General features: G+C 43.0%; 1 protein-coding gene and 1 long non-coding RNA gene across 5 annotated transcripts in view; one reads left to right on the forward strand and one right to left on the reverse strand.

Moving 5' to 3' along the window:
* Positions 1-24,894, reverse strand: part of LOC122562673 (PALM2-AKAP2 fusion protein) — a 378,231-nt gene that overhangs the window by 241,659 nt on the left and 111,678 nt on the right. For all 4 annotated transcript variants that reach the window (XM_087996166.1, XM_087996165.1, XM_087996186.1 and 1 more), the window contains exons 4-5: positions 12,430-12,544; positions 7,011-7,032 (exon numbers count right to left, since the gene is read on the reverse strand). In XM_087996166.1, coding sequence (XP_087852292.1) covers positions 7,011-7,032; positions 12,430-12,544 — 137 coding nt within the window. The remainder of the gene's footprint in view (positions 1-7,010; positions 7,033-12,429; positions 12,545-24,894) is intronic.
* LOC148151860 (uncharacterized) overlaps positions 1-24,894 on the forward strand; it is a 148,395-nt gene that overhangs the window by 74,904 nt on the left and 48,597 nt on the right. The gene's annotated exons all lie outside the window — the stretch shown is intronic.

Genomic DNA, 24,894 nt, shown 5'->3' on the forward strand with positions numbered 1-24,894 from the left:
TGAATAAAAGACAGGTAGGATCTGGTGCAAGTTAGGATATAGCCAATTGAATTTTGGATGCCATGATGTTCATGGAAAATGGAAAATGGGAGTTGGCCAATGAGTCAATCTGTGGGATGGGAGGAGGAGGACAGGGGCAGTGGTGGACATGAATGCATGGAAGATCTTCATTGGCTGTTACTTTCACATTTACATTAAGGAGCTGTTTCTGCTCAGTTTATGGTACAAGGCAAATTCCACGGCAGCACTGAAATAACTGTTTGGGAAACACTGTTTGAAAGCTGAAATACTCAGTTATACTTTACAGGAGAAGGAATGCAGGGAATAGTGAAGAAAGATTGGGATGTTGATAAGACCAAATAGGAGAGTTTGAGGCTTTTGAAGAAAAGATGCCAATATAGAGGGAAGTAGGGAGAGAAGTTCAGGACTGGATGTACCCAATTTTAATTCACTCATGAGACATGGGCATCACTGGCTGGCCAGTATTTATTGCCCATATCTAGCTGCCCTTGAGAAAGTGGTAGCGAGCTGCCTTCCAGAACTGCTGCAGTTCACATGCTGTTGGTTGACCCACAATGCCCTTAAAGAGGTATTTCCAGGATTTTGACTCAGCGATAATGAAGTAAAGGCGATACATTTCCAAGTCAGGTTGGTTAGTGCTTTGGAGGGGAACTTGCAAGTGGTGGTGTTCGCATATATCTGCCACCTCTGTCTTTTTAGGTGGAAATGTTTGTGGGTTTGGAAGGTGCTGTCTAAGGATTTTTGGTAAATTTCTGCAGTGCAGCTTGCAGGTAGTACACACTGCTACTACTGAATGTTCGAGGTGGAGGGAATGGATGTCTATGGGTGTGGTGCCAATTAAGTGGGTTGCTTTGTCTTGGATGGCATCAAGCTTCTTGAGTGTTGTTGGAGTTGTATCTGTCCAGGCAAGTGGGAAGTATTCTATCACAGCCCTGACTGATACCTTGTTGATAATGAACAGGACTTGGGCAGTCAGGAGGTGAGTTACTTGATGCAGCATTCCTGGTCTTTGACCTGCTCTTGTAGCTACTGTGTTTATGTGGTGGGTCCAGTTGAGTTTCTGGTCAATGGTAATCACTAGGATGTTGATAGTTAGGGACTCAGTGATGGTAATACCATCGAATGGTGTGATTATTACTAGGCACTTGTCAGCCCAAATATGAATATTGTTGCATTCAAACATGGACAGCTTCAGAATCTGAGGAGTCATGAATGGTGCTGAACATTGTGGAATCATCGGCGAACACCCTCATTTCTGACATTATGATGGATGGTCATTGACACAGCGACGGAAGATGTTTCAGCCTAGGCACAGCTTAGATCTGATCTGTTGGTTGTGGGTGTATCCTTTGGTCTATTGCTTGCTGCTTATGCTGTTTGATAACACAAGTAGCCCTGTTTGGTAGCTTCACCAGGTTGACACCTCATTTTCAGGTATGCCAGGTGCTGCTCTTGGCATGACCCCTACTGCACTCTCCATTGAACCAGTGTTGATCCCTTGGCTTGATGGTAATCGTTGAGTGGGGACATGCTAGACCATGAGGTTGCAGGTTGTGTTGGAGTACAGTTCTGTGGTTGTTGATGGCCCCACAGAGTCACATACGTCCCTAGTATTGTGTTGCTGGATCTGTTCAAAGTCAGTCCCATTTAGCATGGTGTAGGTGGTAACAACAGGGTTTTCTCAAGGTGAAGGCAGGACTTTGTCTCCACAAGGACTGTGTGGTGGTCACTCTTACCGATATTGTCATGGACAGATGCATTTATAGCTGGCATATTGATAACAATGAGGTCAACTATGCTTTTCTTTCCTGTTGGTTCCTTCACCATCTGCTGTAGACCCCGTATAGCAGCTACATACTTTGGAACTCAACCAGTTTGATCAGTACTGCTGCTGAAAATGTGTTGCTGGAACAGCGCAGCAGGTCAGGCAGCATCCAGGGAACAGGAGAATCGACGTTTCGGGCCTAAGCCCTTCTTCAGGAATGAGGAAAGTGTGTCCAGCAGGCTAAGATAAAAGGTAGGGAGGAGGGACTTGGGGGAGGGGCATTGGAAATGCGATAGGTGGAAAGAGGTCAAGGTGAGGGTGATAGGTCAGAGTGGGGTGGGGGCGGAGAGGTCAGGAAGAAGATTGCATGTTAGGAAGGCGGTGCTGAGTTCGAGGGATTTGACTGAGACAAGGTGGGGGGAGGGGAAATGAGGAAACTGGTGAAATCCGTGTTCATTCCTTGTGGTTGGAGGGTTCCTAGGCGGAAGATGAGGCGCTCTTCCTCCAACCGTCGTGTTGTTGTGGTCTGGCGATGGAGGAGTCCAAAGACCTGCATATCCTTGGTGGATCGGGAGGGGGAGTTGAAGTGTTGAGCCACAGGGTGGTTGGGTTGGTTGGTCCGGGTGTCCCAGAGGTGTTCTCTGAAACCCTCCGCAAGTAGGCGGTCTGTCTCCCCAATATAGAGGAGGCCACATCGGGTGCAGCGGATGCAATAGATGATGTGTGTGGAGGTGCAGGTGAATTTGTGGCGGATATGGAAGTTTCCTTTGGGGCCTTGGAGGGAAGTGAGGGGGGAGGTGTGGGTGCAAGTCTTGCACCTCCTGCGGTTGCAGGGGAAGGTGCCGGGAGTGGAGGTTGGGTTGGTGGGGGGGTGTGGATCTGACGGAGTCACGGAGGGAGTGGTCTTTACGGAACGCTGATAGGGGAGGGGAGGGAAATATATCCTTGGTGGTGGGGTCCGTTTGGAGGTGGTGGAAATGACGGCGGATGATACGCTGTACATGGAGATTGGTGGGGTGGTAAGTGAGGACCAGTGGGGTTCTGTCCTGGTGGCGGTTGGAGGGGCGGGGCTCAAGGGCGGAGGAGCGGGAAGTGGAAGAGATGTGGTGGAGGGCATCGTCGACCACGTCGGGGGGGAAATTGCGGTCCTTGAAAAAGGAGGCCATCTGGGTTGTACGCTTTTGGAACTGGTCTTCCTGGGAGCAGATGCGGCGGAGACGAAGGAATTGGGAGAATGGGATGGCGTTTTTGCAGGGGGCAGGGTGGGAGGAGGTGTAGTCCAGGTAGCTGTGGGAGTCGATCGGTTTGTAGTGGATGTCCGTGTTGATTCGGTCGCCTGAGAGAGAAATAGAAAGGTCGAGGAAGGGGAGGGAGGAATCTGAGACTGTCCAGGTGAATTTGAGGTCGGGGTGGAAGGTGTTGGTGAAGTGGATGAACTGTTCAACCTCCTCGTGGGAGCACGAGGCAGCGCTGATACAGTCATCGATGTAGCGGATGAAAAGGTGGGGGGTGGGGCCAGTGTAGTTGTGGAAGATGGACTGTTCACATATCGTAAGAAGAGGCAGGCATAGCTGGGGCCCATGCGGGTGCCCATGGCTACTCCTTTCGTTTGGAGGAAGTGGGAGGATTGGAAAGAGAAGTTGTTCAGGGTGAGGACCAGTTCAGTCAGTCGAAGGAGGGTGTCAGTAGAAGGGTACTGGTTGGTACGGCGGGAAAGGAAGAAGCAGAGGGCTTTGAGTCCTTCGTGATGGGGGATGGAGGTGTACAAGGACTGGATGTCCATGGTGAAGATAAGGCGTTGGGGACCTGGGAAGCGAAAATCATGGAGGAGGTGGAGGGCATGGGTGGTGTCCCGAACGTAGGTGGGGAGTTCTTGGACTAAGGGGGACAGGACCGTGTCGAGGTATGCAGAGATGAGTTCGGTGGGGCAGGAGCAGGCTGAGACAATGGGTCGGCCGGGGCAGTCAGGTTTGTGGATTTTGGGCAGGAGGTAGATGCGGGCGGTGCGGGGTTGTGGGACTATGAGTTTGGAGGTGGTGGATGGGAGATCCCCTGAGGTGATGAGGTTATGGATGGTCTGGGAGATGATGGTTTGGTGGTGGGGGGTGGTGTCATGGTCAAGGGGGCAGTAGGAGGAGGTATCTGCGAGCTGGCGTTTTACCTCAGCGGTGTAAAGGTCGGTGCGCCAAACTACTACCGCGCCTCCCTTGTCTGCTGGTTTGATAGTGAGGTTGGGGTTGCAACGGAGGGAGTGGAGGGCTGCGCGTTCCGAGGGTGAGAGGTTGGAGTGGGTGAGAGGAGTGGGGGAGTTCAGGTGGCGGTTAATATCGCGGTGGCAGTTGGCTATGAAGAGGTCGAGGGCAGGTAGGAGGCCAGCACGGGGTGTCCAGGTGGATGGAGTGTGTTGGAGGCGTGAGAAGGGGTCGTCAGAGGGTGGGCGAGAGTCTTGGTTGAAGAAGTAGGCACGGAGGCGAAGGCGGCGGAAGAATTGTTCGATGTCACGCCGCGTGTTGAACTCATTAATCCGAGAGCGTAGGGGAATGAAGGTGAGGTCTCTGCTGAGGACTGATCTTTCAGTACTGCTGCTGCCAAGTTGCTGTTGATGGTGGACATTGAAATCCCCCCCAGAATACATTTTGCACCCTTGCTTCCCTCAGTGCTTCCTCCAAGTGCTTTTCAAAATCATAATTCATCAGCCGAAGGAGGGCATTACGTGGTAATCAGCAGGAGATTTCCTTGCCCATGTTCAACCTAAAGCCATGAGATTTCATGGGGTTCAGTGTCAATGTTGAGGAATCCCAGGGTGACTCCCTCCTCACTGTATACCACTATGCTGCCACCTCTGCTGGTGGGACAGGACATATCCAGGGATGGTGATGGTGGTGTCTGGTTCATTGTCTGTAAGGGATGATTCCATGAGTACATGGAGTCAGTACATGGAGTATATCAGACTGTTGCTTGCGTAGTCTTTGAGATAGGTCTCCCAACTTCGGCACCAGCTCCCAGATGTTAGTAAGGAGATTTTGCAAGGTCAACAGGGTTCTGTCTGGTGTTGCCTTTTCTGATCCCACTGTCAATGCCAAGTGGTTCATCAGTTTCATTTCTTTATTGAGACTTAGTAGCAAATGCATAGTACTAAGTTATCCTGGAACAGTATTTTAAGAGCAGTAAGACTAAGCGATTTTCTGGGTCTGTACATTGTTAAAGTGCAAGGTGGCCTTTAGTAGAGTGATGTGCTCTTCCTGTCAGATGTGGGATATTAGGGAGAATTTCAATATTCCTGATGATTATGTCTGCAAGAAGTGTGTTTGATTGCAAATCCTATTGCATCACAAGGATCGGTTGGAGCAGCAGTTAAAGGTAATGGGGAATTTACAGGAGCTAAGGAGTGTGATGGATGGTAGTTTCAGGAAGGGAGAAAAATCGCAAATACAGTCAGGTAGATGGGTTACCTTCAGGAAATGTGTGTGTGGGATTGGGAGAGGGTAGTGGGGAGCTGTAGACATTGGAACTGATGACATGGAAGAGCAAAAGATTGAGGTTCTGAGGACCGAATATAGGAAATTAAGCAGGAATTTAAAAAACAGGTCCTTGAGGGCAGTAATATCTAAATTACTCATGATGCCACGAGATAGTGAGCGTAGGAATAAGAGGATAGAGCAGATGAATACGTGACTGAGGAGCTGGTGCAGAAGAGAACGATTCATATTTTTGGATCATTCGAATCTCTTCTGGGGGAGAAGTGACATGTACAAGAAGAACGGGTTGCACCTGAATTGGAAGAGGACTAATATACTGGCAGGGTGATTTGCTCAGATGGTCAGGAGGATTTAAACCAGTAAGGGGTGGTGGGGTCAGTGGGGGGTGGTGGTAGTTGTGGTGGGATCCAGGAAGATAGTGAGGAAAGAAATCAGCTTGAGACTAGTGCAGTTGGAAAAAGGAGCAAGTCAAAGAGTCAGGGCAGATAGGAACAAAGCAGAGAATGAGTTAGGTCTGATAAATTAAACTACATTTATTTCAATGTAGGAGGCCTAACAAGTAAGGCCTATAAACTCAGGGAATGGTTGGGAAAATGGCACTGGGATAGCATTGCAATTATAGAGACATGGCTCAGGGATAGACAGGATTGGCAGTGTAATGTTCCAGGGTATCGATGCTATAGGAAGGATAGAAAGCGAGGCAAGAGAGTAGAGGGAGTGATGTTTTTCATTAGGGATAATGTCATGACTGCACATAGAGAAGATATTTCTGAGTTTACTATGGAAATGGATATGTAACTTGGGGAAATTAATAGTGACATATTAAAGCACGTCCATATTACAGAAGAGGATGTACTAGATGTCTTAAAGTGCATAAAGGTGGATGAAATCCCAGGATCTGATTAGGTGTACCCAAATATTTTGTGGGGAAGCTAGGTAAGAGATTGCTGAGCCCCTTGCTGAGATATTTGGATCATTGATAGTCACAGTTGAGGTGCCGGGATGCTGGAGATTGGCTAATATGGTGCCACTATTTAAAAAAGGTGGTAAGGATAAGCCACCACCCCTCTCCCAGCTTCTCATGTGTAAAATGCAACCCCAGAGCACAGAGGAGATTAAACCTCCTGCCACCAATACGTTACGTTATAAGAACATACGAAATGAGAGCAGCATTCGCCATCCAGCACCTTGAACTGTTCCACCACTCAAAGGCTGACCTTCTATATTACTCTAACTTTCCCGTATTAACCCATAGAACCTAATTCCCTTCGTGCACAGAAATCCATCAATCTCAGCCTTGAATATACTCAATAGCTGAGCATCACCATTTGAGAATTTCAAAGATTCACACATTTCTGATTATATTATAACATCAAACCGAGAAGCAAAACAAATAAAACTGGTAAATGATACAAAGTGGTCTGACTCGTCTTGTGTATTTCAAAACAAAGGTCAGTACTGACCAGTATTGGCTTTTCCCTCTGAGAAACATTGCAAGTAAGTTAGAGTGTACTTAGAGGAGTCCTTTAGCATTTTTAAAATTTTAGAATTGCTAATGCACAATAATAGGTTTTAGTCAGCAGCTCTTTTTTGATGCAGACTATTTCTCTTTAAGAGCGGTCATGTATAGGAGTGTTCACTCAGTGAAGGTGGCGCATGCAACTGCAGTCTTCATCTATGCCACAGAGAAGCAAACAGCCCTGCTAACCAGTCTATCTTAAACCCTGTATAAAATACGCACTTACCTCCATCAGGATTGGAGAAACCCTGTGAAGAAAAAAGAAAACATGAACATGCAAAACATTAATGCCAGACAAAACACAATGAATTGAGGGCACAGGGTCTGATTATAAGATTATCACCTGTGTAAATGCTGAGATTGAATTTCTAGGTTCTATTGCAAATATTATAAAGCACAATAACAGGACTCTTTATACAGACCTAAGCAGTCGAGCATCAGTGCGTAAAAGTCACATGATTGCATATTATCACTACGAATGCCAAGCACTCTGCTGCTTTTAAAAGGGAGCAAAGACTGACTGTTTTTTTCTGAAGTAATGAATGGGAATGTACTGATTCTGAAATGATGGTGGCCTCCATCCATCAATTGACATTTAACACAAATTTGTGTGGCGTGTAGCTTTTAAAAAAATGTCATACAGTTGTTTTCATTCCTGCAGGGGAGCCATACTCAATTGTATTTTGGTGGGGCCCACTTGGTGAGGACGAAAGGTCATCGTTGAGCTCCAGGAACATTCTCTGTGACAACAATGGTGTGCCAATAGCTATTAACAAGGTCCTTTAAACACAAGGGCTTGAATACAAAAAAGGTGGAAGTCGTGCTGCAGCTCTCTGTACAGAACTCTGGTGAAACCCCGTTTGAAGCACTGTATTGAGTTCTGGATGCTGCTAGGAGTGCACTGGTCAGGGTGTAGCACAGAATAGTATGAGGAATCAACGGGATCAATTTGAGGGTATACTCTGGCCTTCTACTCCTTGAATATATTGCATCATGGGAACAATTTAACTCCCATGTTTAAGTTAATCAAAGGAGTTGATAGGTAGATAGAAAACATCAGTATTACTTCCTGTTGGAGCATACAGGAGGGTATCCTTACATTTAGAGACAGGCTGTTTCTAGATGATGCCAGGAAACAGTTCTTTAAAAAGGGAAGTTGAATCTGGAAGCATATCCCCAAAAGGCTGAAAACATTAGAACGGGGATTAGTAGGTTTTTGTTGCAGTAGGACCTAATAGGTTATGGGACCAAGGCAGGTATATGTGTGTTGCGATAGATTATTCATACAAACATAGAAAATAAGAACAGGAATAGGCCATTCAGCCCTTTGTGCCTGTTACACCATTCTACATGATTGTGGCTGATCATCCCACTCAGTACTCTGTTCCCACTTTTGTCCCACACCCTTTGATCCTAAGAACCAAATTTCATTCCATCTTGTGCTCTGTTTCAATCCTTCAATTCAAGTCAAGCCTTTGTGGAGAATATTTGTGAGCCTGGAACCTTTTAAACTACATTTGATAAGATATTGATGAAAATATGTCTTAGTTCCATTTGACACACAACTTGCATTTATGGGTGGCATGGTGGCTCATTGGTTATTACTGCTGCCTCACAGCACCAGGGATTTTGGTTCAATTCCAGCTTTAGACGACCGACTGCGTGGAGTTTGCACATTTTCTCTGTGTCTAAGTGGGTTCTTCAGTTTCCTCTGACAGTCCAATATGGTTTAGGTGGATTAGCCATGGGAAATGCAGGGTTACAGAGATAGGGCAGGGAATGGGTTTGGGTTGGATGCTGTTCACGGGGTCAGTGTGGACTCGATGAGCCAAATGGCCAGCATTCACATTGTAAGGATTCTGTGATTATATGGTACCTTTAATATAGTAAAACCGTTTAAGGCACTTTATAAATTGAACCACAGAAGGAGTCATTAAGACAGCTGCATGGTCAAAGAGGTGAGTTTTAAAGAACGGGTGGCATGGTGGGACAGTGGTTAGCACTGCTGCTTCACAGGACCAGAGACCCCGTTCAAATCCCACCTCGGGCAACTGTCTGTGTGGAATTTGCACATTCTCCCTGTGTCTGCGTGGGTTTCCTTTGGGTGCTCTGGTTTCCTCCCACAGTCCAAAGATGTGCAGGTTAGGTGAATTGGCCATGCTAAATTGCCCGTAGTGTTAGGTGAAGGGGTAAATGTAGGGGAATGGGTCTGGGTGGGTTGCTCTTCGGAGGGTCGGTGTGGACTTGTTGGGCCGAAGGGCCTGTTTCCACACTGTAAGTAATCTAATCTAAAAATAGATAGGGAGTAATTGGAGTAGAAAGAACAAAAATAACTTGGATCAACTGTATCTGAACTTGCAATAGAGGTTTTATAAGATACAGTTTGAAACAAAACTATGTGTGCTGTAAATATTCCTCACAGAATCATATTAAGCTTGAAACAGCTCCACAGATGCGGTCAGACCTGCTGAGTTTCTCCAACACTTTCTGTTTTTATTACAGATCTCCACCGTTCTTGATATTTTGCTTTTATGTTCGGGTCTAAGTCTTAAACACTGGTAGAGAAAGTAACGTTCTTCCCAGTGTTGCTTCTGGTTCTTTAGCCAGTCACCTGAAATCTGGGCCCATGATTATTCTTCCCTCAGCAATGGTTTTTCTTTACTTACTCAATGGAAACCCTTCATGCTTTTGAAAACCACATTCAAATCTTGTCTTAGCCTTTACTGCTGATAACCTTGGGCATCTGTCAGGCCACTCCTTGCCTCATTTTGCCAGCTGCAGATGAGCTTTTAGAACATCTGTGCTTCTGTGAACCTAGCTTTATTGAGAAGCCCATTAATATCTAATATCAGATGCTACTTAGGCAGGACCTCCTTTAACCATGTGAGAAATGCGACTGCACTTTATTCTGAGTAATAACTGCAACAGTGCTATGGCAACAGGGCCCTTCCAGGCAGTTGACCCAGTTTTTAATTATCAGTAAAACCAAAACTGAGATGAGAACAGACTTTTTAACATAGTGAGTATAAATGTAATATTAATGATATTTTTAAGATATCAAGTCCCACCTCTTCCAGAGGTGAATCCTAACATGTCTGAGCAGATAGATTAAAAATACCCAGAACATTGAAAAAGAGAGCCTGTGGGACAGTGGGTTGTAGATGGGGAATAAAAAGATATAATGTTGCATTCTGTGAAAAAACTCATTATCATGAAAAGTATTATTGTTTTATATCTCACCAACTGGCTTGGGATCAATCTAACAACAAGTTCCTGTGATCTGGAAAACACTGCCTGAAAGGGTAGGATGGGGTACTGGAGTCTATAATCAAGAACGGGGTAATTAAACATCTCGAACATTTTCAATTAATCAGCAAGAATCAGCATGGATTCATGACAGGTAGGTCATACCTGACAAACCTCATTGAAGTTTTTGAAGAGGTTTTTAAAGTACACTGGAATAACTATGGATCTACGGTAAAGCATTTGGTAAAATCCCACCTGATAGAATAGTAAATGGGGTAAAAGCCTGTGGAAATGCTTGCAAAATACCGACAAGGCTGGGAATTGGTTGGAAGGCAGAAAGTAGAGATAATGAGTAGGTAGTCAAATTGGCAGGATGTGACCAGTAGTACAGGATTTTTGTGTCCTATCTCTGAGACAGGAGACCCAGGTTTGAGTCCCACTTCCTCCAGAGTGTGTAATAACATCTCTCTGAATAGGTTGATCAGAAAATATCTGTGACAAATGGTGTCCCACATGGATCTGTGTTAGGGCTGCAATTATTCACATTATTTATTAACATCTTTGATAGTAAGGTTATTTATCCAAAATTTCTGATGAATCAAAGTTAGGTGGTATTCTAGACCAAGTAGATGATGGCATAAATGTATAAAGGGCTACTAATATACTATGTGAGTGGGCAAAGTCTGAGGCAGATGGAGTTCAGTGTAGTAGGTGTGAAGCAACCTATTTTAGACTGAAAATTGATAGATTCGGGTATTTTCTTGATGGTATGAAGTTAAATACAACAGATGTCCCAAAGATACTTGGGGTACCAGATACATAGATCTTTAAAATGCCACAAACAGGTGCAGTAAAGATCAAGGAAGCTAATGAAATACTGGTCTTTATATATAGAGGACAGGAGTATAAAAGTGCTGAGGTTATTCTGAAGTTATACAAAACCCTGCATAGACCCTACTTGTAACACTGTGAGCAGATCTGGGCACCACATCTTGGGAAGGATAAATTGGCTTTGGAGGGAGTACAACATATATTACAACAATGATACTTGATCTTTCTCTGCACCTTCTCTGTAGCTGTAACACTGTATTTATTCTGCATTCTGTTCTCTTACCCTCATGTACTTACTTAAGGTATGATTTGTCTGGTTAGCACGCAAAAAAATACTTTTCACTATATCTCAGTACATGTGATAATAATAAATCAAATCAAAAGCAGCATGGTGGCTGAGTAGATAGCACTGCTGCCTCACAGTGCCAGGTACCCAGGTTCAATTTGCCCTTGGACAACTGTCTATGTGGAGTTTGCACATTCTCCTTGTGTCTGTGTGGGTTTCCTCTGGGTGCTTCCGTTTCATCCCACAGTCCAAAGATGTGTAGGTTAGGTAGATTGGCCATGCTAAGTTGCCCACAGTGTCCAAGGGTTTGTAGGCTATGCCAATTAACCGTGGGAAATGAAGTGTTACAGGGAGAGGGTAGGAGGGATGGATTTGGGTGGGATGCTGTTCAGAGTGTCGGTGTGGACTCAATGGATCAAATGACCTGCTTCCATAATGTAGGGTTTCTATTCTATGACTATGAAGAGAGATTATACAAATTAGACCTGTTTTCTGTATAATTCAGAAAGTAAAGGGGTGAACTGATTGAAGTCTTCATGATATTAATAGGAATAAACAGGATAGAGAAAGAAAAACTATTTCCACTGGTAGGGGATTCCAGAACTGAAATATAGTCTAAACATTAAGACCAAACTATTCAGGAGAGATGTTAGGAAGAACACCTACACACAAAAGTTGGTAGATGTCTGGAACTCCCTTCCACAAATGGCAATGGATGCTGGATCGGTTGTTAATTTTAAAACTGAGATAGATAATATTTTCCTAAGAAAAGGTATTAATAGAAAAGGGCCAGAATATGGAGTTAGCCCCCACAGATCAGCCATAATCTCATTGCATGGTGGACCAGGCTTACAGGGCGGAATGGCCTACTCCTGTTCCTATGTTCTTTCTTTTCTACTTGGATAATTGCTCTTCATTTCATTCCCATTTTTAATCTGTCATAATAGTCCTCCTTTGTACTGTTGGGATTAGAACCATATTATCACCAGGTGCCAAGAATGGTTCAGGAAAATGATTGGAATGATATCATGGGGTAATAATGCACTACCTGTGAAAACTCAAGACTTTCTTCTTGGTAATTTGCAACTAATTCTCTAGGCTCTTAAAACGTGAATGCTCATGTATATATTTTACAGTAGGTAGTGCATTGTTATCTTCTTGCTTTTTAAAGGGATTTTCTACTTTTGATTTGAAAGGTGACTTGGTTCCAACTCAAACTTTCAGCTGCCAAATGTGTGTCCAAACTATCCAGTAAATAATGCTCTGCTTCCTTGATATCTACCTTCTGCAAGTCCTCGATAGATTTCTCAGCTTCCCGTAACTTTTCCCGAAGGATTTGCTCTTTGGCAGCGATTTGGGATTCTTCTGTCTCTAGTTGTTCTATTTCCACCTCGAGTCTGAAAGAAACCAGAGGAATACATGATTGTATACATGCATTTTCCCAGCCCATTCTTGGATACAAGATCACTTCTGTCCCTCTTAAATTAAAGGCATTATGGTGTTACAGCCAGTGTTCCACCATATATACAATGCAGCTTTGCTCTCTGCTACCTTCACTATTCTTCCAATGCCCCCCCACCCCCCCAATATTTCCTTCCTTCATCCAGCTTTCTGACCTCTATTATAGCCATGTCCTAACTACTCCACTGTAATCTTCCCAAATGTGAAAACAGTGTATACTCTGACAAGCATCAGTTTGCTATCCAGCCTAAGCCACGTCTTATGGTTACAACCTGGATTATTGAGGCTGGGAAAAGTATAAGTGCTCTTCGAGGTTCCGTGAGATCCTCTGGGCAAATGGCACTATTGCTTTGGTTCTTGTGTTTGACTAGCAATTAGACCTTCCTCAGCTACATTAGACAATTAGACCATAAGAAATAGGAACAAGAGTTGGCCTTATGGCTCCTCGAGCCTACTCTGCTATTCAAAAGGATCATGGCTGATCTGACAACATTCCTCACATGTACTTGTCTGCTTTTTCCTCATGACCCTTGAATGCCCGACTGATCAAGAGTCTATCTATCTCAGCCTTAAATAAACACAAGGATTCTGTCCCCACTGTTCTCTGCGGTAAGGAGTTCCTAAGACTCATAACCCTTTGAGAGAAGAAATTCCTCCTCATTCTATCTGGTTGGCATGATCTAGTTGGACCGAAGGGTCTGTTTCCTTGCTGTACATCTCTGTGACTCAGTCTTAAATTTGTGCTCCTTTATTCTGAGACTATGTCCTCTGGTCCTAGACTCCCCCATGAGGGTAAACATCTTCTCAACATTTAGCCGATCAAAGACCTTAAAGACTCTTTTTGTTTCAATGAAATCACTTCTCATTCTTCTAATCTCTGGCGAATAGAGTCCCGACTTGTTTCACCTTTGCTCATGAGACAATTCCTCCATAAGGACTTTTGCCCGAAATGTCGACTTTCCTGCTCCTCAGATTCTGCCTGACCTGCTGTGCTTTTCCAGCACTACTCTAATCTCTTCTTTAAACTGTCACCAATGAAATGATATCTTTCCTAAAATAAAGGGACCAAAACTTCTCACAGTACTCCAGAAATGATGCACCAGCACCTCGCACAATTGTAGTAAGAATTCACTACTCTTATAATCCAACTCCCTTGAAATAAAGACCAATGTTTCGTTCGTCTTCCTGATTACCTGTTGCACCTCTGTGCTAGGGTTCTGTTTGTATTCCCCTTGCAACTTGCCTTTCCATTAATTTATGTGTTGTCCGCAAACTTGGCAACAGTGCTTTTGCTTCCTTCCTTGAAGTGACCCCTGTATCCACAGAATCATTTTCAGCAGTTTCAGTTACCTGCGGTTTCCCGTGGCCCGAACATGTAAAAGGGAACGTTTCAGAACTAGGGACCAGGAGGCTGTTGGGAAGATATCTTTCCCATATAAATGAATGGGTTCACTCCTATCCATGGTTTCGGCCTTCTGCGGTAGGTCCTGGAATATATCCACCGCCGGTATGGGGGTACTACTGTGTTGTAAACAGTTGTGGGCCCTGCCCTGTTCCTTGTGGAACTCCACTGGTTATAAGTTGCCAATATGAAAAAGAACCTCTTATTCCCACTTGTGGTTTCATCGATTAATTTATATCCGTGCTATTATACTATAGGGTGGCATGGTGCCTCAGTGGTTAGCACAGCAGCCTCACAGCGCCAGGGTCCCAGGTTCGATTCCAGCCGCGGGCGACTGTCTGTGTGGAGTTTGCACATTCTCCCCATGTCTGCATGGGTTTTCTCTGGGTGCTTCGGTTTCCTCCCACAGTCCAAAAATGTGCAGGTTAGGTGATTTGGCCATACTAAATTGCCCATAATGCCAAAGGTGCATTAGTCAGAGGGAAATGGCTCTGGGTGGGTTGCTCTTTGGAGGATCGGTGTGCACTAGTTGGGCCATAGGGCCTGTTTCCACACTGTAGGGAATCTAATCTAATCTACCTCCAAGACTCTGAGCTCTTATGACTAAACCTTCTAGATAGCTTCTGGAATTCCAAAGCCAACATATCTTCAGAATCCCCCCTGACCACTCTGGTTGAGATTTCCTTGAAAAACTCTAATAAATTAGTGAGACACGATGTCCCTTTCATGAAGCCATGTTGGCTGTGCTTGATTAGATTATAATTTCGTAAATATGCTGCTATTACTTCTTTAATAATTGATTCCACCATTTTTTCAACAATAGATGTTAGGGTAAGTGATCTATTGCTTCCTCCTTCTTCTGATTAGGTGTGTCACATTGGCAACATGGACCACTGCTTCTTCTGACCTGTCTAGGCACATTATTACTCAATGTCCCCGAAATAGGTCAGGCCTCCCTCCAGGCTGTTGGAACACTGAAGACTACTTGGGACGGGCTAGAATGGGGGCAGGAAGGTGAAATCTAAATCTCGTAATCTTTAATATGCTGAGAGCAACGTTGCAGGAAATCCAGGTGTATTATACAACACCCGTCACTGTTTAAAAAGATAGGGCTGCTCATTTCAGATTGGAATGAAGATTTTCTTCTCACTGAGGGTGGTGACTCTGTGGAGCAATCTTTCTCAAAAGGCAGAGGAAGCCTTTTAAATGTTTTAAAATAAAGATGGATAGATTATTGATAAGCAAGGTGGCCAAAGGTTCTCAGAAGTAGGTGGGAATATGAAGTAATCAGATCAGCCATGATCTTATTGAATGGCAGTCCAGGTTCAAAGGGCTGAGTGGCATACTCTCCTCTTAACTCATATGTTTGTATATTCATTAAAATGTTGATGCACTGGGAATGAGCAGTAGATGCTTTTGCAGCTTTGCATCCTGGGCCCAGGTCCATTCTAGACTAATGGCATGAAGTTACCTTTCTCGGTTGCTAGATTTTGTCCAATCCTGACCCAGTCCCTCATGTCTAAAGGGGCCATATGGAGCCATGTAGACTATTGATGCAGAAACATTACAGTGGTCCCAATGCTCTCGTGAGATTGTTCAGCTGCATGAACCTTGATCGGGCTAATGGAGCTTTACTTAATTGAAGTGCAAAAGGCAAAAAAAAAAACAGTAGGATGTTGGGGGGAATGGAGTTCAGCAGGAGATCTGCAATTAAATCCATATATACAAATGTTACTGCTCGTGATGTGTTACTCCAGTGTTGACCTCTCCATAACAAACTCTCACTATTCATCTCAATCTTGTTGTATACTGAATGACAGGAAGTTGCTGTTGCTTCACTCAAAACTTACTTCAGGAAGTTAAGTCATGCCTATCTTGGCCTGTGTACCCTTTTAATTAAGTGATAAACACTAATTATTGTTACCCAAACTCTTTTGTAATAAAAGTTATCTATTACATGTGTGAGGTCTCATTCCTTCAAATATTGATTGTTGGAGATTTAGAAGTATCTGTTTTTATTTTCCTCTTTTTTCTCCTTCTAATGCTAATCTAACTAACCACAGATGTTAATACATGCCTTGGTATTGCAACTCATCCACCCTGAATATTTTCAGTCCTCGCACTGGGTGTAGCAATTAGGAAAATGCTGAGATCTTGGATACTTCTAAAAGCATCAAAATATCCCAAAGTAAATAAATAAACAAAATACTGAAGCATTGCTGACTTCTGATTTATTTTAGGAGCCAAAGGATTTGTACAAAGTCATTGGAGATTAATTCAGGTGGATGTGATTCCTTTCTGATGCTAGTAAAAGATTACCCTTTAGTTATCAGAACAATTAGAACCACTAAAGGTTATTCATGTCTCATCTATTCACTTGCTTCAAAAGAATAATTATATAAAATAGCAAAGGGCATGCTGACCACATTTTAGCACATGTCAATGCTAAACATTCACATTTCCTTTATAATCAATTAGCATATGAAACATGCCAGCAGTAACAAGTTACTTATTTAGTTAATAGAATTCCATAACTTCAGCTAATTTGACTCACTCTACATGATATCAAGAAATAGCTCAAGGTGTTGGATACAGCAAAGGCCAAGAGGTCAGATAACATTCCGGAATCTTATTGAAGACACTTATTGTATCCCTGGCCAGGCTATTCCAGTACAGCTATAACACTGGAATCTCCCTGACCATGTGGAACATTGTCCATGTATGTCCTGTATACAAAAGCAGGACAAATCTAACCCAGTCAATTAGTGCCCCATCAGTCTATTCTCGTCATCAGTAAAGTGATGGAGGGGGTCATCAACAGTGCAATAACACAGCATTTGTTTAGTAACAACTGACTCACTGACACCCAGTTTGGGTTTTGCCTGGGCTACTCAGCTCTGACCACATTACAGGATTGGCCCAAACATGAACAAAAGATCTGAATTCCAGAGGTGAGAGTAACTAACCTTAACACCAAGAGCGCAATTGACCAAATATGGCATCAAAGGAGCTCGAGTAAAACTGAATCCAATGAAATCTTGTGGAAAATTCTCTGCTGGTGGGAGGTCAAGAACAAGATAACACCAATTGAGAGTGGTTTGCAAAAGAATCAAAGATGGCAAGAGGAGAAACCATTTTAACCCAGCCAGTGGCTATGGATCTGGAATGCACTACCTGAGACGGTGCTAAGGGCAGATTCAATCATGACCTTCAAAAGAAATGATAATAATCTGAAGAGAAACAAATCGCAGGACTATGTGCATAAGTTGTGGATTGTGTCCAGCTGAGTATCTTGTCCTGAGCTCGCTAGCACAGGCCTGATAGGCTGAATGGCTACAACCATTCTATGATTCATATTATATAAAGCTTAACATTGAAGACAGAATCTAGCTGTGTTCAAATATGACAGTAGTTTCATATTCAACAAGGAAGTTCCAGAATGCATTCGAAGCCTGTCTGGTGTTTAACAAAACTCAGTAGAGTAGAATAAGATATAATGGCTGAATATCTTCCTGACATGCTAAGGGTTACTTCAGGCCAGTTGCATAGCTCATAAACCCTGCTAGAAAGTGAACATGTGTCAGGTGGAGTGGGAACCAGTTTTGGTTCAGTTACAAAGTCTTTACAGTAGATTGGCACACTGACCAGTCAATATCACAAATGAAGTGGTCACTGAATCCCTCAAGTCAATTGTCCGTGTGGTATTATCTGTGAGATCTTGAATTTCTGAGTAATGTAAATTTGTAATCTTTGAACTGAATCCAGTGGTAGGAGCTGAGTCATTGTACTGGTTCTGGGGATTTCAAATCTTGCTGAGGTTCTCTTCCTGTGTTTTTTTTTATCTAACATTTGGAAATTGGCTGGTTAGAAGCAAGTCCCTTAAGGCTATCCTAATAAAACAACACTTGGTAAATAAGCTTAATAAAGGCTAGAGTTTTAACAAAATCAGGATGACTGCATTTGTATGTATACGTTGACATAAATTCAAATTGTGTCGAGTATTTCTTTGGATATATTTAATTTTCTAACATGTTCCTCATTGGAAGCATAGAATCAGAGAAGGCCCATTTTGTCTGTCAGTTTTGTAACAGGTAAGCATGTAGTCCACGGAACCTTGTTCTTTGTCATTTTTATTGATGCAATATGAAGTCTCTTTCCAGAGTGCACATTTTCTTACACACAAAATAGGTGAGGCAAGTAACATAAGCACTTTTAGGGAAAGCTAGATAAGCACAAAAGGAAGATAGGAATAGAGGATTGAGTTTATCAGAAAGAATTACTGAGAAAATAGATGTTATCAAAGGTACATTTTGTCCACAGTGTTCTGAAGGAGTCTTGATAGACTTGAAACATTAATTCAGTTTCTCTCTCCACAGATGCTGCCAGACCTGCTGAGTTTGTCCATCACTTTTTGTTTTTTTCCAGCATCTGCAGTATTTTGCTTTAGCTTTAGGGGTTTGAGTTTGCAGGGTTAGATAAGGGAGGGTGCAAAGAGTTAATATGGAGTGTAAGAACCTGAATTGATCAGTTGGGCTACACTCTGTTTCTATGCTGTAACATTCTATGGCATTCCATATAAAAACAATTTATTTCCTGTCAAACTGCTTTGTGAAGCACAGTCTGGCTAAAGTGTGGATGATTCTTTCACTGTGAGGGATGCTTTTGAGATAACAGCAATAACAAAACAATGGTTACTTCTTCAACAGAATATGTATGTAAGCAAATAACCTTTGTAAACTGAAAGATTTTTTTTCAAATTATATAATTATTACCATTCAAATCAAATAATTTGGAGGCAGGCAGAGGTTTTAGAAATATCTTCTACAATTTCTCTGATGTACTGAGAGCAGGATAGTCAAAGACTAACAATGTTTCAATGTGTTTAAAGAGACAGGATGATCTACTGTTTTCTTATTCATTTACAGATTTTGATTGTTGTTGGCACGGCTGACATTTATTGCCTCTCTGTAATAAGCCTTGAATGAGGTTGTGGCAGAAATGTTCCTAAAATCAAACAAGAGGCCTTGTTTCCCAGACAGAATAGAGATTGGGCAAGAAAGGCAGATTTCCTTTAGTGAAGGACATTAACAAACTGCTGGGGATTTTATGGCAATCATGTGATCACCATTACTATCTTTTTATTTCAAATTTTGATTTGATTTGATTTGATTTATTACTGTCACCGAGGTACAGTAAAAATGTTGTCTTACGTGCTTTACAGGCAGTTCATACTATACAAGTACATCAGGTTAACAGAACAGAGTGCAGGATACACTATCAAGAAGGTGCAGAGAGAGATCAACATTAACATTAAAGAGGTCTATTCTAAAGTCTAAAAACAGCAGAGATGAAGCTGTTTTTGAATTTGTTTGTACATGTACACTTTTATATCTTCTGCCCAAGGGAAGAGCGTGGAAGAGAATATAACTGGATTTGGAGGGCTCTTTGCTTATGTTGCTTTCTTTCCTGATGCAGCGGGAAGTAAAGATGAAGTCAGTGGGTGGGAGGCTGGTTTGTGTGATGGACTGGGCTGCCTTCACAACTTTCTGTAGTTTCTTTTGATCATGGGAAGAACAGTTACCATACCATGCTGTGCAGCATCTGGATAGGATTCTTTCTATGGTGCATCTATAAAAATTTGTATCACCTTACCCCTTACCTGGATGGATACAGTCCTAACAAGACTCAAGAAACTTGACCCCATCCAGGACAGAGCAGCACATTTGATTGGTATCACACCAGCAAACATCCACTCTCTCCTTCACTGATGCTCTGTAGTAGCAGTGTGTACCAAAGATATGATCCTCTGCAGAAATTCACCAAGGCTTCTTAGATAGCAACTTCCAAACCTATGACCACTACCATCTAGAAGGACAAGGGCAGCAGATACATGGGAACAAGTTACTCTACAAACTACTCACCACCTGACTTGGAAATTTTTATCACCATTCTTTCAGTTACTGGATCAAAATTCTGGAAAACCCTTCTCAATGACATTGTATGTCTATCTACAGCACATAAACTGCAGCAGTTCAAGAAGGTAGCTCACCACCTCCTCAAAGGCAACTAGAAATGGGCAATAAATGCTGGCCCAGCCAGAGACATCCACATCCTGATAATGAGAAAAACAAATGTTGTAACTTAAATCAAGCAAGAAGGAATTTTCAGGTAACACAGTTGAGGAAGTGAAGAACTTCAGTTGCTGAGGGAAAACGATAGAATCCAAACTAATTAACAGATTGAAGTAAAAAGTCCATCTAATTCAGTGCTGATCCATGAGTGGATTGAGAATGAAACTCACTATTTAAATTGAGTAGTGATGCACACATCTCTATGGAAGACATCCTCAAACAGACAAGCAACGTCGAGAAATTCAAGACACTGCAAGTGAAAAGCAGCAACTGTGGCAGTGACAATGTCCTCTGTAAAATAATGAAAGGAGATGAAATATTCTGCAGTTCTGAAGTGAACCTTACACATGGGAGGCACTGATGTCTTCTCTCAAATGAACTCTTACAAAAAGGCTTTACTTTCTTGTGATCACTGGTCCTGTGTAAAGGAAGACAGTTCTTCTACCTAACAAACCACCATTCTTTCAATTCCAAAGAGAATATATTCAGTAGAAATAAAGAAATTTTCAGATGGTCTGAAAGATGTGAAAAAGGTAATGCAATTGTAAAAACACATATAATAACTATAATAATTACCATAATAAAAAATTGGGGTGAGATTTTATATTTGGGTCTGGAAGGAGCTAGAAAGGTTAATATTTGATATTGCAATAAATACTACCCACCGTAATGATGATATGAGGACTTGATGGGAGAATAGTGTAGGATCAAGGGGAGACAGACCTCAGGCTAGATCCTCCTAACAGGCTTTATAGTAATAAATGGCTTATTCTTATATATATTTTCTAATCGACCTCTTTCAAGATGTTATTTACAGACCTCTGGAGCAAGTGGGACTTGAACCCTGGTGCTCCTAGCTCAGGATAGGGACACTACCACTGCACCACTTACTCTTAAATTTAAACTTTAATACTTACAGAGATGCAATAAAGTGCATTGTGTTACTCTACGAGATTCTTCTGATTAAACCAGAAAGTGGCCACCCTTTGACACACCCTAGACCATATAAGCACAACAGTAAAAGCCACTGTATAAATATAAAAATGTTATTTCTAGGACCCAGAAAACATTTTTTTTTGACACCTTCATTATTACTGTGAACAGCATAGAATTACTGGTCAATACCTCTTTAAGACAAAACATGCCCCATTAGGTTTCACTCATACTACTTATTGGTATCACCAATTTCAGTAAAACACTGTTCATTAGGTTTAAAAATGTTCTCAGTTATTCAGCAAATAAAATCCCTGCTTATTTGAATGGAATTTAGGTACACCAAGTAACAAAGATGCAAAGTCAAATTCTGACCTGAGCCAAACATTATTCCAACTTTATACAGGTTCAGTGATCACAAGAAAGTAAAGCATTTTTGTAAGAGTTCATTTGAGAGAAGACATCTGTGCCTCCCAGTAACATTCACAGACAAATTTCTGAGAACTTTGTCTCTCCACGTCATGGCCTCTTGTGTATTTATTGCCTTCATGTTAAGAATGCCCTCCATCATGTTGCGTGGCACTATCACTGTGCTAAATGGGCCAGACTTCGAACAGATCTAGCAACTCAAGAATGGGTATCCATGAAACACTGTGGGCTATCAATAACAGCATAACTGCACTCCAGCACAATCTGTAACCTCATGGCCTGGCATGTTCCCCACTCAATCATTACCACCAAGCCGGGGGATCAACCCTCTTTTAATGGAGAGTGCAGGAGGGCATGCTTGAAAACAAGGTGTCAACCTAGTGAAGCCAGAGGCTAGGAATACTGCGGCGAGCAACTCACCTCCTGAAGCCCGAATGTCTGTCCACCATCTACAAGATGCAAGTCAGGAGTGTGATGGAATACTCCCCACTTGTCTTGATGAATGCAGCCCCAAAAACACTCAAGAAGCTTGACACCATCCAGGACAAAGCAGTTTGCTTGATTGGTACTGCATCCACACCCTCCACCACCAATGCTCATTAGCAGCAGTGTGTACTATCTACAAGATGCATTGCAGAAATTCACCAAAGATCCTCAGACAGCACCTTCCAAACCCACAACCACTTCCAACTAGAAGGACAAGGGCAGCAGATACAAAAGAACACCACCACCATCAACTTCCCCTCCAAGTCACTCACCATCTTGACTTGGAAATATATTGCCATTGCTTCACTGTCGCTGGGTCAAAATCCAGGAATTCCATCTCTAATGACATTGTGGGTCAACCCACAGCAGGTGGACTGCAGCAGTTCAAGATGGCAGCTCACCACCACCTTCTCAAGGGCAATTAGGGACGGGCAATAAATGCTGGCCAGTGATGCTCACGACCCACATAAATGAATAAATTTTAAAAAATTTCCTTCACTCCATATTAACCGCAGTGCCTTCAGCGACCTGGACTAAAGGGAATATTCCCCTCCCTGAACCATTCTATCTGTCATTCTGGCAACATCTTTGACCAAGCTTTTGCTCATCTGGTTTAATATCTCATTTTTGACGTCAGTGTTTCACTGAAGTCAATGTCCAGTGAAGCTCTTGGGGGAGATTTATGATATGAAAAGGGGCACAGCTTAATTGGAACACCATTGCAGTGAAGCAGGTAGGTGAAAAGCTGACAGATAGTCATTTCTCAAACGTAGAACCAAAAGGCAATTGACAGTGCTCATCGCCAGTGGTCCCCTACTTGAAAATGAACCAACTCCCCTGGAGATAATATCAAATAAAAACGATGTTAAGGTTTCAAATGCTGGCTTTATCTGCTGAGGACCAAAATGTCTGTACACCTGAGAGGTGAAAGAAAATTTGACACATGTCTTCATTTTTAACAAACCTTCCACTTTTACAGGGATGATATGTGGCTCACTGCAGTAATTCATGAAGTCTTACAAAACTTGTGTCTGCAAGAGGCGGAGGTTAATTTGGCAATTCAGAAAGAATTTCACAAACATTTCCAGCTTGTTGCAGGAATCAGGAAACCGCCAGACTTGAGGCTGTGCCTATTTCATCTCCACCTCTCTCAAAAATTTCCTGCTATTGTCAATGTCCCATGCAATGGCCAGCTCCCACAGAAAGAAGACTTGTGTTTTCATCAAACTCGTTAACATGAATGATAACATCAGGGACTCTACCTTCACAATAGCTGAATAAACAAATGGCAGTGCTGCATAACCCCATGAAACAAGACGTGGCCATTAATCTTTCTTAACCAACGTGATAATTTACTCCCAAAACATACTGAAACTCAGGGCTGGATTTTATAGTCTGTTCCATGGCTGACAGGTTTGAAGGTGGGAAGGACACTCTTAAAAGCGTATGGATGGCCACCTCACTCATATGTGACTGGTCTTCTCTTTTCCAGTTAGCAGGGAAGGTATTAAGCAGACTGCCCAGCCTTGGCTCTACTGAGATACTTAAATGGCCAATTCATGGGAGCAGGGAAAGATTGAGGGCAAGGTGGGCAATAGCTTTCACTGTGCAAGCTGCTGTCAGGCAAAGGGAATAGGGATGGTCACCTATTTTGGGGGTTCGCCATGCAGATTGGAGGCATGCCCCTTCCTTCAATTGTATCTGTTCCTTAACTGTCTTTCCATCTTGGTTGTGTCCACTTCATCATGGGAAAGGCCTTGTGTCAGTCTCCCACTGACAGGAGAACTCCCCCTGATTAAGTTAGAAAGTAGGAGGAACTCTAGTTGCCCTTAAAAGGTTGTTTGTTTTCAATCAACCTGGTTAGAATTGTTCCAACACATCTCTGGAGCAAGTGGGACTTGAACCCATGTCCCCTGGCTCAGAAGTGGGAACACTACCACTGTGTTACATGACCCCTCTTCACTGCGGTTGTGACTTAGACTCAGGAATATAACAATTGACACCTATGACACCCACTGCAACTTCATGGGAACTAAAGTGCTCACACTCCCCAACAGATTTTAAACATTGGCAGGGCTTCTCTGACTGTATTTCACTTGAGGGGAAAAAGTCTTAATCCCAGCCTTCAGTGGGTTACTCACCTACTATTGGATCAGCAGTTATTTTATCTTCACCAGAAGGGATCTCGCAGACTGGTCAGAGAACCAGTAACCAAGTGCCAACTCTGTGCTATGATCCTTTTGAGGGCTAAACTGAGGAAACTCACAAGTTGGGATCCTTGCAGTCTGTAGTGGATTCCTACACGATCGAAAGGCTGTCCAGAAAAGCCTGAGGGGTTTGCCAGTGACCTCCTTAGGACAAAGTATGGTATGGGCTCTAGCGGTGAGGAACTATATCTGATTGAAGGGCCCAGCATCAGAAAAGGGGGCTCGGCTGCTGAATGTCAATCCCCATTCTTAACTTCTGACTCCTAGTCTCTGTCTCGGAGTCCACTCCCTCTTCACTCACACCTGTGGCCTGGTGTTTCCCTACCAGCCTAGGCCTCAGGCTTCCATTGCTGGTATCTTTTGCTGAGCAGCTGGTTGAAACTGGAGACCTTGATCAAGGGAGAGGCCCAGAGGTGGCCACTCACGACCATTCCAGTCCATCAGGCCTACCACAACGAACTGATAAGATTTCCTCACCAGTTCTCTGACCAGTTAGTGGGATCCTTGTTGGTCCAACAGATTTTAAACATTGGTTGAGCTCATGTGACTGGACTTCACTTAAGATGATCAAGGGTTTAATCCCAGCCTTAAGTGGGACTTTTTACATGATGAAAATTAAAAGTTTATTTTAAATGTAAATACTTCTCACTTACATAGCACCTTTCACAACCACATGGCATTCTAGAACATTTTACAGT

Source organism: Chiloscyllium plagiosum, unplaced genomic scaffold, assembly GCF_037043375.1.
Source record: "Chiloscyllium plagiosum isolate Xiang-an unplaced genomic scaffold, Cpla_swu_hap1 HiC_scaffold_2, whole genome shotgun sequence".
Lineage (NCBI taxonomy): Eukaryota > Metazoa > Chordata > Chondrichthyes > Orectolobiformes > Hemiscylliidae > Chiloscyllium > Chiloscyllium plagiosum.